General features: G+C 43.5%; 1 protein-coding gene across 1 annotated transcript in view; it reads right to left on the bottom strand.

Moving 5' to 3' along the window:
* ulk1a (unc-51 like autophagy activating kinase 1a) overlaps positions 1-12,310 on the bottom strand; it is a 43,093-nt gene that overhangs the window by 19,446 nt on the left and 11,337 nt on the right. The window contains exons 9-13 of the mRNA XM_063195373.1: positions 5,971-6,029; positions 3,551-3,633; positions 2,564-2,614; positions 1,404-1,495; positions 580-706 (exon numbers count right to left, since the gene is read on the bottom strand). Coding sequence (XP_063051443.1) covers positions 580-706; positions 1,404-1,495; positions 2,564-2,614; positions 3,551-3,633; positions 5,971-6,029 — 412 coding nt within the window. The remainder of the gene's footprint in view (positions 1-579; positions 707-1,403; positions 1,496-2,563; positions 2,615-3,550; positions 3,634-5,970; positions 6,030-12,310) is intronic.

Below are 12,310 nucleotides of genomic sequence, written 5' to 3' on the forward strand. Positions count from 1 at the left end.
CCACGTAGAAGCTGCGCTGCTGTTGGTGCTTCCTGGCAAACATTTTTTTGCACTCAACGGCTGCCATGTTTGTTACGCAGTTGAATGTCAGATCTTATTCTCCGTAATAACGCGACAGTTTTGATTCAAAGGACGATCGCAATTGTTTTGTATATAAGAGGGTAGCCAAAAATATTGCAAACACAACTAACAGTGTTTTCCGTTTTCCGCAACAGTCATTTGATTTAAGTGTAACAGACAGAATGTGAATTTTGCCAACTCTCTGAGGTAAAAAAAAGTCCACTCAACCACAGTCACAGTTGCAGAGTTTGTAACAGACCAATTATGTTTACACTGAAGTGAGCTCAGCATGTCTCCTGCTAATGTGACAGATTGGGAGAGTTTGCCTGATGAATGTCTAGGACCAAAACGTTGTTCATTAAAGAAAATGGTCAGTGTGCGGGAGTTTTTTCAAATAGTCTGCTGAGCGACCCAAGGACCATCTCCAACGCACCTGCCAGCTGAGGTGGGCGAAAAAAATCAAATTTAAGAGATCGGGAGAGTAGAAGCTGTGGTGCTGGTGCTGGTGCTGGTGCTTACTGCTGAACTGAGCAGGCACCATGACGTAGTCCTCTGGCTCCGAGGAGGAGGAGTCCTTCAGCAGCAGGGAGTCAGGGGAGGCGGGGCTAGTGGGCAATGGGAGGGGCCTGGGGGTCTCTGGGTCCGTCTAGACAGGAAGACATTTACATAGATTATAATCACATCACATCATATGTGTCACATTTCATCACCAGCCAAAATGGCTAGTAGATGTTCATCTCAGTAGCCAAATACACATTGACTAATGGGTCAAAGTGGCTAGTAAGTTTTACCAGCATTTGGCTGGTCTTAATTTAGAGCCCTACTTGTTTATATTTGTGGTAGGGCTTTTGGTTTTGCTTTTATCCCATCAGGACATCCCATCCTGGCAAATTCGCTTTGGTAGCGCTGGTCGTGTGCCCTCCATAGAGAAGTAATGACTTCCGTCGCTTCGTTTACTCTTGGTCTGTACACGGCATAAGGCTGCAGAGACTGCCTGATGCATCTGTGTGTGTGTGTGTGTGTGTGTGTGTGTGTGTGTGTGTGTGTGTGTGTGTGTGTGTGTGTGTGTGTGTGTGTGTGTGTCTGTGTGTGTGTGTGTGTGTGTGTGTGTGTCTGTGTGTGTGTGTGTGTGTGTGTGTGTTTGTGTGTGTGTGTGTGTGTGTGTGTGTGTGTGTGTGTGTGTGTGTGTGTGTGTGTGTGTGTATATGTGTGTGTGTGTGTGTGTGTGTGTGTGTGTGTGTGTGTGTGTGTGTGTGTGTGTGTGTGTGTATATGTGTGTGTGTGTGTGTGTGTGTGTGTGTGTGTGTGTGTGTGTGTGTGTGTGTGTGTGTGTGTGTGTGTACCTGAGTAGGTGTTAGTTGGTGCTGGGTGGACGAACTGCTGGAGGAGCTGGCGGAGCCACTGCTGGGGTAGGATGGCATGGGCACTGGAGAGGCTGACACACACACACACACACACACACACACACACACACACACACACACACACACACACACACACACACACACACACACACACACACACACACACACACACAGCAGTATGTGAGGTTTACAAAATAATAGTCAAGTAGGTTTTATTGTCAATTTCTTTACATGCACTGGTCATACAAAGAATTTGAAATTACATTTCTTGCTTTCCCATACAGACATAGACTAATCTAGGTAAGGACATAGACAGTATAGACATAGACAGTACTTATACATGGACTTAAGACAGTATGGACATAGACAGTGCTCATACAGACATTTAAAGTGCAAGACTGGACAACAGAAGACTTGTAGAGGACATACATTAAGAGGTATTGTTGTGCTTTTGTGCTTTTCCTAAAAAGTCCTTTATAGCGTTCTGACATGGTAATAGTAGCATTTTGAAGAAAAATAAATATTAAAAAGGTCTGTCAAGTACACCAGCAGCAGTGTGTGTGTGTGTGTGTGTGTGTGTGTGTGTGTGTGTGTGTGTGTGTGTGTGTGTGTGTGTGTGTGTGTGTGTGTGTGTGTGTGTGTGTGTGTGTGTGTATGTGTGTGTATGTGTTTAGTGCAGGTAGAAGGTGCGGTGTGCGTCTGTGTGTGTGTAATAATCATAATCATAAAATAAATGACCAATATAATAAATAACATTTATAATAAATAATGATTAATAAAGTAATCGTATTCATATATTTTGTGTTATCATTTTATCAATGGCACTTAATGGTGCACTGTGTAATTATTTGTATTGTTTTTTTCCAGAATTCATGCTGCCCATTCACAAATGCTGCAAGAGTTACTGTACTTTGGTCATTCTAGGAAATATTATTTTATTACTACTTTGTAAATATTCATGAAAAGTTTGTCAAGTTTGGCAATAGGCAGCACAATTTCAATGACCAGCATAGTTGCAATATCTACTCTGGCCACCATCCTACACAGTGCACCTTTAACTAAATACAGTATCCGGGAGAGATTAAACTCCCCAAGCCATCCAACCATGACATGCATTCCATTCCCAATGTGACACTTACACTTCCTCAGTGCAGGGCTTGCCTTCAAGAACGGGTGATGGAAAAACTCATCTGGAACAACAACAAAACAAGAACCCAAAATAACCAAACAAGAACCAAAATAAATTGAACCCAATGAACACAGAAACTCTTCCTCCACAGAAATCCCCTCCCCTCCCTAGCTATTCCATACCATCCCATCCCATCCCCAAGTGCTTTATGCCAAGCCACAGCTATTGCTAAATATAGCGGTTGCATTGTAGCCCTGTGTGTGATAGCGAGTGGTGTGACTGGGCACGTGGCCTAGTGGTTAGGGAATTGGGTCTTTCAATCGATTCCCACCTGACCAGAGGTGGGTCTTGCCATTTTGGGGCCCCTCGTGAAATGTATATACAGGGCCCTCAAAAGTCATTCTTTAAACACGTCACCAATTGGCATGGAAGGAGCGAGGGTGCTATTTTAGTGTTTTGTCTCGTACATATATATCTTAGATTACTTTACATAAGTGACAAATTAAATAAAGCCTACTTTGTTGAGTGTATATCGTACCTGGTGTGACACTTGAGGGGCCCCTATGGAGGGCAGATTTAGTCGGGGTCTACACAAATGTTTGTATAGCTTTGGCTAATGTTAAGTACGCCTCTGCACCTGACCTCAGCCTAAACCTCCATCCATGGCTGAAATGTCCTTGATCAAGGCACCTAACCCTACATTGCTCCAGGGACTGTAACCAATACCCTGAAAAACAATAACTGTAAGTTGCATTGGATAAAAGCATCTGGTGAGTGCGATATAATGTAGCCCTCCGTGGCGCTAACGGTAGGGCACTCATCTACTACCCAACCGACCCGGGTTCGATTCCGACCCGGGCCCTTTGCCGACCCTTCACCGCCTGTCTCGCCCAACTCGCTTTTGCTCACCAAGTATAAAAGGCTTGAAAAGCCCCCCAAAATACTTCATTTTTATTTTTTAAAGTGTGATGTATTGTAGTGTTTGGTGTTGACTGACCGAAGTCCATGCGGTCCCTGTGGTTCCTCTGTAGCAGGCCCAGCAGCAGCTGCCTCAGGGGGGTGGACGTCTCCCTAGGGATGCTGCATAGTCATAAAAATGAGGAACACACAGGGTCACCACAGGGCATAATAATACACAGTTATTCACATACTGTACATGCATGCACATACAAACATATAGTATGCATTGCATGCTATTGATGTCCTTGTTTTAAAGGATAAAAGTGTCTGCTAAGTGTAATGTAATATAATATGTAATATAATATGTAATATAATGTACCACAGGGCATAATACAGTTATTCAGAGCAGAGATGTAAGACATACACACATACTGTACATGCAAGCACACACAAACACATGCATTGCCCATATTGCATTGATTATGTCTTTGTTTTAAAGGATAAAAGTGTCTGCTAAGTAAGTGTAAAGTAATGTAATATGCAATATAATGTAATGTAGACCCACACTCTCAGTCCTTCATAAAAAAAAGGAGAGGGTTGACTACGAACTAAGACAAACACTGAACAAACACGGGCAGCCAGACAGACAGACAATATTGTCTTGGCACAAGCACCCTCCATTAGAACAGTCTGCCCATGTGTGATGGCAACACACACACACTGTGCAAGTGTGCCCGTGTGTGTGTGTGCCCATGTGTGTGTGTGTGTGTGTGTGTGTGTGTGTGTGTGTGTGTGTGTGTGTGTGTGTGTGTGTGCCCGTGTGTGTGCCCGTGTGTGTGTGTGCCCGTGTGTGTGTGCCCGTGTGTGTGTGTGTGTGTGTGTGTGTGTGTGTGTGTGTGTGTGTGTGCGCGCGTGCGTGTGTGTGTGTGCGTGCATGTCTGTCTGCACAGCTTGTGTGATATGGGTCACGTTAGCACTTGTGTGATATGGGTCACGTTAGCGCCTCTGGTGGATCAAGTCTCTGCAGGCTAGTTTATAAATAGGCTGACATGCACGCAGAGTGCTAGCTTATAAAAACAAACAAGCATAAAGCATAAAGTACAAATAGAAGTACTGCTATGGATGTAATACAACACTACAGGGCTTGACACTGGCACCTGCCAACCGGCCAAATGCTGGTAAAACTTGGCTGTGGCTGGTAACAATTTCAGTGTCACTAGCCAATTTGGCAGGTAGCTTATTCTATGGTATGACATATCAGAATAGCATACAGTATATTCTGCACTTTTCCCCAAGCGTATAAATTTCAAGAAAAAGCTCAGTTACTCAATTTCTATTTATTTGTTTTATTTCCATGTAGAAACACATGCACTCATCTTCTTGCTTTAAGCACCTCATCTTCTGAGATTAGATGTACAGTGTCATGATAATGTAACAATTGTGGCTAGTAGAATAGCTGGATGGCTAGTGACTCGGGGAAACTACTAGCCACAGTGGCCTGCAAGCGAAAAAGTTAATGTCAAGCCCTGGTACACTAGTGCATTGAACTTACATGGTTGCAAATAAGTAACATCACACCACTGGTTGTTATTACATCCAGAACAGTACTTCTACTTACTTTATACATCTCTGAAAGGAAACATGCGTTATTCTCGCTCTCTGTCGCTCTGTCGCTCTCTCTCTCTCTCTCTCTCTCTCTCTCTCTCTCTCTCTCTCTCTCACACATGCACTTCTATTGCATCTTTTCAACATGTCGCTGGCAGCACAAGTAAATTGTTATTAAAGGGAGAGACTGTGGTGTAAATCCAAAATCCAGAAATGTGTCTCACTGAATGGAAACAAGTATCATAAATGTAAATACATTTTAAAAACCTTTTGTTTGAATAAGTGGACATGTTATTTTGTAGAAGAAAACAAAAAATTGTTACAAACTTTTTTCTCGCCACCTTGACCTAAATTTGTGCATTACCATTAAGGTAACTACAGGTACAAACTGCATGTAAGGGTTAAGTTTGGTTCTGATTACAGTCCAGGGAGTGGTCTCAAGGTGAGAAGAGCATGGCGTGCCTCCTCCTGATATCTGAGCATGCCCCCTCGTCATCAGTGGAAGTTCAGGCAGTGGCGCAATTTGGATGCGAAATAAATGACCATGTGAGCGTGTGTATGTGTGTGTATGCACGTGTGTAATTGCGTAACAGATGGAACCTTCGAGACCGACCGGCTGTGTGTGCTTTTGTTTGCAAATGTGTGTGTATGTGTGTGAGAGAGAGAGATAAAGAGAGAGAGAGAGAGAGAGAGAGAGAGAGAGAGAGAGAGAGAGAGAGAGAGAGAGGGAGAGAGAGAGAGAGAGAGAGAGAGAGAGAGAGAGAGAGAGAGAGAGAGAGAGAGCAAGAGATACAGCGAGCGAGAGAGATAGGGCTGTGTTGCATTGCAGGGGTGTTGTGACACATCACATTTATAGATTCTGCTTATCCGGCTTCCCTTCAACAACTCTCCGTGCGGCCCCTGGTCACTCACCTTGGAATCAGGTTTCTGTTTCTTTCATAGAAGAGGCGGAGCTCCTGAGGACTGCTTGCCTGTGATTGACAAATAGACACAAACACAAATAAACAAATAAATAAACGTTGAGCAAGGTACTGCACTGAGGACCTAGACGAGGTGGGAGGTGTTTGTTGTAAATATGGGAGGTGTTTGTTGTTTTGTTGCCGCCTTAACTATGAAGTGCTGAGGGCAACCTTGTATAAGGGAACAAGGCTTAGGCTACCTGATGAAGCACCATGCAAGTAAGCCATACTGCTATGTCTAAAAAGATATCTTGTCAGCTATTCACACACGCGCACGCACGCACACACACACACACACAGACATAAACGCATACACATACGCACGCGCGCACACACACACACAAACAAGCAAGAAGAAATATCAATTTACTTTGCATGACAGGTCATATATATCCTGCTTCTCACACCCACGTTCAACACTACATAGCAGAGCTGACCTCTGGTAGTAGCTCTTTCACGCCGTGGTGACCCGCTGGGCTTCCAGACCACAGGGTGACAAATTCTATCCTCACTGACCTAATTTCATAGCATATTTGTTATTCCTTCACGCCATTCCTTGTTTCCTCTCTCTCTTCTCCTCTCTCTCCCCCTCTCTCAAGTCAAATCAATTCAGAGAGCCTCACTGGCATGGCAAATAGGTTAACGTATTTCCAAGGCACAACATACTCTCTTTATCTTAGAAGAAGGATGTCTGTGCTTTAGCTTTTGTGGTGCTCACAGTCGAGAACAGCAGACTCCAGACAGACTTGGCTACTTCTCAGTGACTAGACCCAGGGATGACCGGAGCACTCAGTCAGAATATTGTTTATAAATGACTGGAGCACTCACTCAACATACTTTATTTCAGAGAGATTTTTTGTTTTATTGCAAAAAGTGACGTTTCAACACACCTGCAGCTGCGTCTTCCACAGAGTCCAAGGACTTCAGTGTTTCCCATACATTGAGGAAACTATGGCGGCCCGCCATAGTTTAAATTTGGCCGCCATAGTTTTTAAATTTTTTTTTAACGATATCCGTTTTTGTTAAAACTATTTGAATTACGATTTTGAATTTCCTTCGCATTTTCCTCCTGGAGTAAATACATCCTATAGACTCTGTATTGGTTAGATAAGTAGTCCCACGGTAACACAGAATGAGGGGAAAGCATTAGGAAGTGACCGTAAGGGTATTACAGTTGATTCATGTGTGCACACGTGTAACATCGGGTGAGTAACAGAACATGTGCGCAACGATGCGTTATGACACGCCGATATGCGAGGATCTTCGTCCAAATCGCTAGTCGCATGCATCATCGCTAACTGCGTTTACATCGCGTGCCGCGTGTAAGGGAAATGTTAGTTGTTGACATGTATGGGAATTCACTTCAATTTGTGCTGTTTTCTTGCTTCAGTTTGTGGACAAAACGATTGGCCAAACTCACAATAGAAAGCCTTTGCTGTGCTACTGTCCCAGAGAGCTGAAAAAAAAACCTTCATAGAAGAAGTCACACTTAACAGGAGTGTTAACCAATCCAATGAGCTCTCTCTCTCTCTCTCTCTCTCTCTCTCTCTCTCTCTCTCTCTCTCTCTCTCTCGTCTCTCTCTCTCTCTCATAGTAGCCTACTAAACCCATAACAAATGGGTGAATTTCTGAGCCCTTTTTAATTTGTAGGCCTATAGGCCTACCACTGAAGGCATGATAATGCTTCATCATATTTTAGAAATAGGGCCTATGTGCCTTTTATATACCAAATGTTTATCATTTGAAATTGTTTCAGTTGTTTATGACTTGTGTATGACTGAAATTATCTCTGCATACTATCAGTGCTGCATTGCTTTGTAAAGATAGGCTATTCAACACACTTTAAAAACACACTGAAAAGATACGGCCATAGTAGCCTACTGAAAACATTTTGTTCATAATAATGGTGATTAATAAATGGTGGTCTTAAATTTTCATACTGACATCCTTGAATTTGACTTGGTAGATCACGGCAGACCATCAACTTCAAAAGTAGATCTTGGTTAAAAAAAAAGGTTGTACACCCCTGCTATAGAGAGAACCACAAGTGCTTGAAAGACAGGGATCAAAAGTCAAGTTGTTGTAGTTTACTTGGGTTTGGGAGCAATATAAAAAACCTTCAGAGAAGGGACAGTTGGGATGAGTTTACTAACACTCCCTAGGCTTTGTTTTACAGTTGTAATGAGTTTGGTGACAGACCTTCATTGACACAGCAGAGGAGACATCAGGCTGCATATAGAAATTAATGTGTAATGAATGTGAATATAGACATAAATGTGTAATATGTTGTTCAGCCCTTTTAATGGGAGGAATTTGGAAAAAACTGGCCCTGTGACCAGCACCCCTCATGTAGAATGTGTACGCCTACAGATATGTGTGGGGGAAAAGGCATAGCCTACCCTCTAAGACCCTTTTTGTCTATGCGTTAACAATTTCACAGTGCTCTTAAATTCTTATCTCTGCTCCTATTTTGTTTTAATTATTGTTTCCCCAGACCCCTGCATGAGGGACGAATGAAACTGTGTTGTAAACAGAAATTATTTCACTGTACTGCATTTTTTGACAATGACAATGTACTAACTATTATACAAGTCATGGGTAAAAATCTTATGTAGCCTTATTTCTCAAATATAAATGGCTGAAATATAGGCCCAGCCCTACAGAATTTTCTCCATGCGCCAATGTCATACTGTAGTCATTGTTTTTGGCCGTTTTGCATTTACGCTGCATAGAATACCCCCCCCCCCCCCCCCCCCGCCCCCCCCCCCCAAAAAAGGCCCGTGTGACCCCCCCCCCCCCCCCCCCCACCCCCCCCGGACAAAATAAACCCCGGCTGCCCCCATAGTTTCCAAAAATTCTGTGGGAAACACTGGACTTTGTGCATCAAAATAAACAACTTTCAAAAAAAAAGTATGCTGAGTGCTCCAGTCTCCAGTCCGGTCTCTCTCTGTGTCTCTGTCTCTGTCTCTTGCCTCTCTCTCTCGCTCTATCTCTATCTCTCTCATGTGCAGTACATCTATCCACAGTGTCAAGTGCAACATGGCGTATCATGTTTACTGCGCTGATGCATTATATATAAATCAAAGAGAATAGACGAGAGAGAGGACACTGATACCTCACACCAAACGTGTGCATCTGAAATCCTGTTTTAAATCATCTCACTACCATGAGTCCAACACCGCGAACCTGAGAGTGTTTATTGGTCGGCCTGGAATTTTAACCCTCTTGGAGTCACCTGGACAAAAGCCTCATCGGAAGTCATTGGTCATCCATAGGATACACATTTTGTAAATATTGATGAAAAGATCAAATTTGGGAATAGCCAGCACAGTTTCAATGAGCAGCATAGGTGCAATACCTTCTCTGGCCACAGTATTACACAGTGCACCTTTAAAGGGACACTGTGCAGGAAATGGTCAAAAAAGGTACTGCAACTACGCTGCTTATTGAAATTGGGCTGCCTATTGCCAAATTTGATTTTTCCATGAAAGTTTACTACGTATCAAACAAATATTTTCTAGTGGTTCAAGTACTGTCATTTTTGCAGCTAAAAATGGCTATTTTTGGAAATTCAAAATGGCGGACCATGGAGAAGATCCCCCTTTTCATGTATGAAAAGTGCAATTTTTCCAGTCATAATGAATACTTAGAATTTGATGCTGGTGGTAAGTATTCATGAAAAAAGTAACATTAGTGAATGGGCAGCATGAATTCTGGAAATAAACAACTAAAAATCTCACACAGTGCACCTTTAAAAGCTTCCTTCAAATTGTAACCTGCCCCTATTTGTAACCTGGTCCAAACTAATTGTTAGTTAACAGTAGACCCAGCTATGTTTATAAACTATGGGGATAATCAAAATGGCTGCCGTTTACCAAGCTACCAGAGAGTGTTTGCTGTGCTGTCTCTCTCTCTCTCTCTCTCTCTCTCTCTCTCTCTCTCTCTCTCTCTCTCACACACACACACACACACACATACAAACACCTCACCAATGGTAACGGCAATCACACACACCCTCCCACACATACACACACACTGTCCCAAAACAACATCGCCTGATCCCCTCATCAATGTCCTCAGACACAAATAGCGGTCAATAAATATGTGGTATGATGATTTCATCACACACACACCCTATGAATGTCGTCACACATACAGCCCCCCCCCTCCCTCTAATATCATTACACAGAAATGCACGTCACCCACATCCACAGTTCCACATAAACAAATCTTGCCACATCTCTCCAACCCTAGTTAGTGCCATCACTCTCACACATGGGTGTAATTTTAGGTGTGGATGGTGGGGACATGCCCATACAACTTTTGAGATAAACCTAGCTTGTCCCCCATGTTTTCATATTGCACAAATCGCATACCTGGACAATTTGCCATCAATGTCCCCACCACTTTCCAAGCCAAAACTACACCTTTGCTCACAATTCAGGGGCGTATTACCTAAAACATGGTGAAGTGATAGACCTGGCTAAGTTAACCTACAGAAAGTGGGAAAAGGTGCTTTAACATCATCCATATTTCACACACCCACACACCTGCAAATTTACACATATATGCACACAGCCAGGGCTGCTGACAGCTTTGACTCGGCCCAGGATAAATTCAGGTGTGTGTTGTTTCACCACAAAGTGATAGACCTGGCTAAGTTAACCAGCAGGAACGTGGGAAAAGGTGCTTTAACATCATCCATATTTCACACACCCACACACCTGCAAATTTACACATATATGCACACAGCCAGGGCTGCTGACAGCTTTGACTCGGCCCAGGATAAATTCAGGTGTGTGTTGTTTCACGGAAAAGTGAGTTGAGTTGGGGGCATTCCACCATTTCCAGACTAGTGGGTGAAAGATTAGTCCTGATCCAGTACGAAGTGCAGCGGAGTGGAACAGTTACTGCGGCCGGCCATCAGAGACAATTTTACCGATAGGCTGACTGGACAATTGCCTAGGGCCCCACCAAAACGGTCCACTATAGCAGTGGTTCCCAACCAGGGGAACGTGTACCACTAGGGGTACGCGAGCACATTGCAGGGGGTACTTGGAAAAATGTATTTTTAACAAATGCATGGAGCATAGTCATGCTGCAATAGAAAAAGTGATTAGTGAAAAGTGAAAAGTGAGTTAGGGGGTACTCATGACGCAACAAAAAGGCTTAGGGGGTACATGACACAAAAAAGGTTGGGAAACACTGCACTATAGGAGCGTCCAACAGTCTGCCTTATCATGGAGAATGGCACCAAAAACAATTCAAGTTGGCCCCGTGTCTATATTTTGCCTAGGGCCTCCAGATGGATAGAAGCGCCACTGTGCCCCATACAGGGAGGATTGGGGGTAACACTTGACACCGAACTTGACACCGGCATCATTAGTCTGACATGACAGTGTCATAACGGTGTCAAAACAGTGTCCGTGTCATGACACAGTCATGGAGGAGTCAAAAACATTATGTCCATGTCATAAACGTTTTATGGTCATCACAAGTTAAATTTTTTTGGGCTGTCTTTACCATAACTGAATGTCACTTAATAACAGTGGTCATAAAATGTTGATGACATAGACATAATGTTTATGACACATCCATCACTGCGTGTCATGTCATACGTACAAGTCCAGGGCTCTAAAGTAACTTTTTTCATCACCAGCCAAAATGGCTGATAAATGTTAATGTCACTAGCCAAACATACACTCACTCATGGGTCAAAGTGGCTAGTAAGTTGGTCTTTTCTACCAGCCAAACTGACATTTCACCAGCATTTGGCCAGTTGGCTGGTGTTTATTTAGAGCCCTGCGTATAACGCTAGGGTCAAGCAAAGTGTTACCGGATTGAGACACTAACCCACCTACCTATAACTGACCTACAGCCCTGTCCTGACTCCCTGCCCTGCCCTGACTATCCTTTCCATAAATAGACCATTATGTGGTGCAGCAACACAAGATGAAAACATAACACCGCAAATTGACTCCACCGTCTTTCATTGTCTCTCACAGAGAACAACAGAGAGAGAGAGAGAAAAAGAAAGAGAGAAAAAGAGAGGGGGGGGGGAAGAGAGAGGCTCTGCACAGACGGCGTTCAGTGTAACACTACACCATGCTACTGTGGGAAATGCTGCACAAGATTACCAGACCAACCACAACAAGGTTTCAGACACAAGTGTGAACACTGTCGAGAGAGACAGAGTGTGTTCTTGAGAAATACAGATTGCTTTGTCTGTGTGTGTGTGTGTGTGTGTGTGTGTGTGTGTGTGTGTGTGTGTGTGTGTGTGTGTGTGTGTGTGT

Source organism: Engraulis encrasicolus, chromosome 3, assembly GCF_034702125.1.
Source record: "Engraulis encrasicolus isolate BLACKSEA-1 chromosome 3, IST_EnEncr_1.0, whole genome shotgun sequence".
In the NCBI taxonomy this organism is placed as follows: domain Eukaryota; kingdom Metazoa; phylum Chordata; class Actinopteri; order Clupeiformes; family Engraulidae; genus Engraulis; species Engraulis encrasicolus.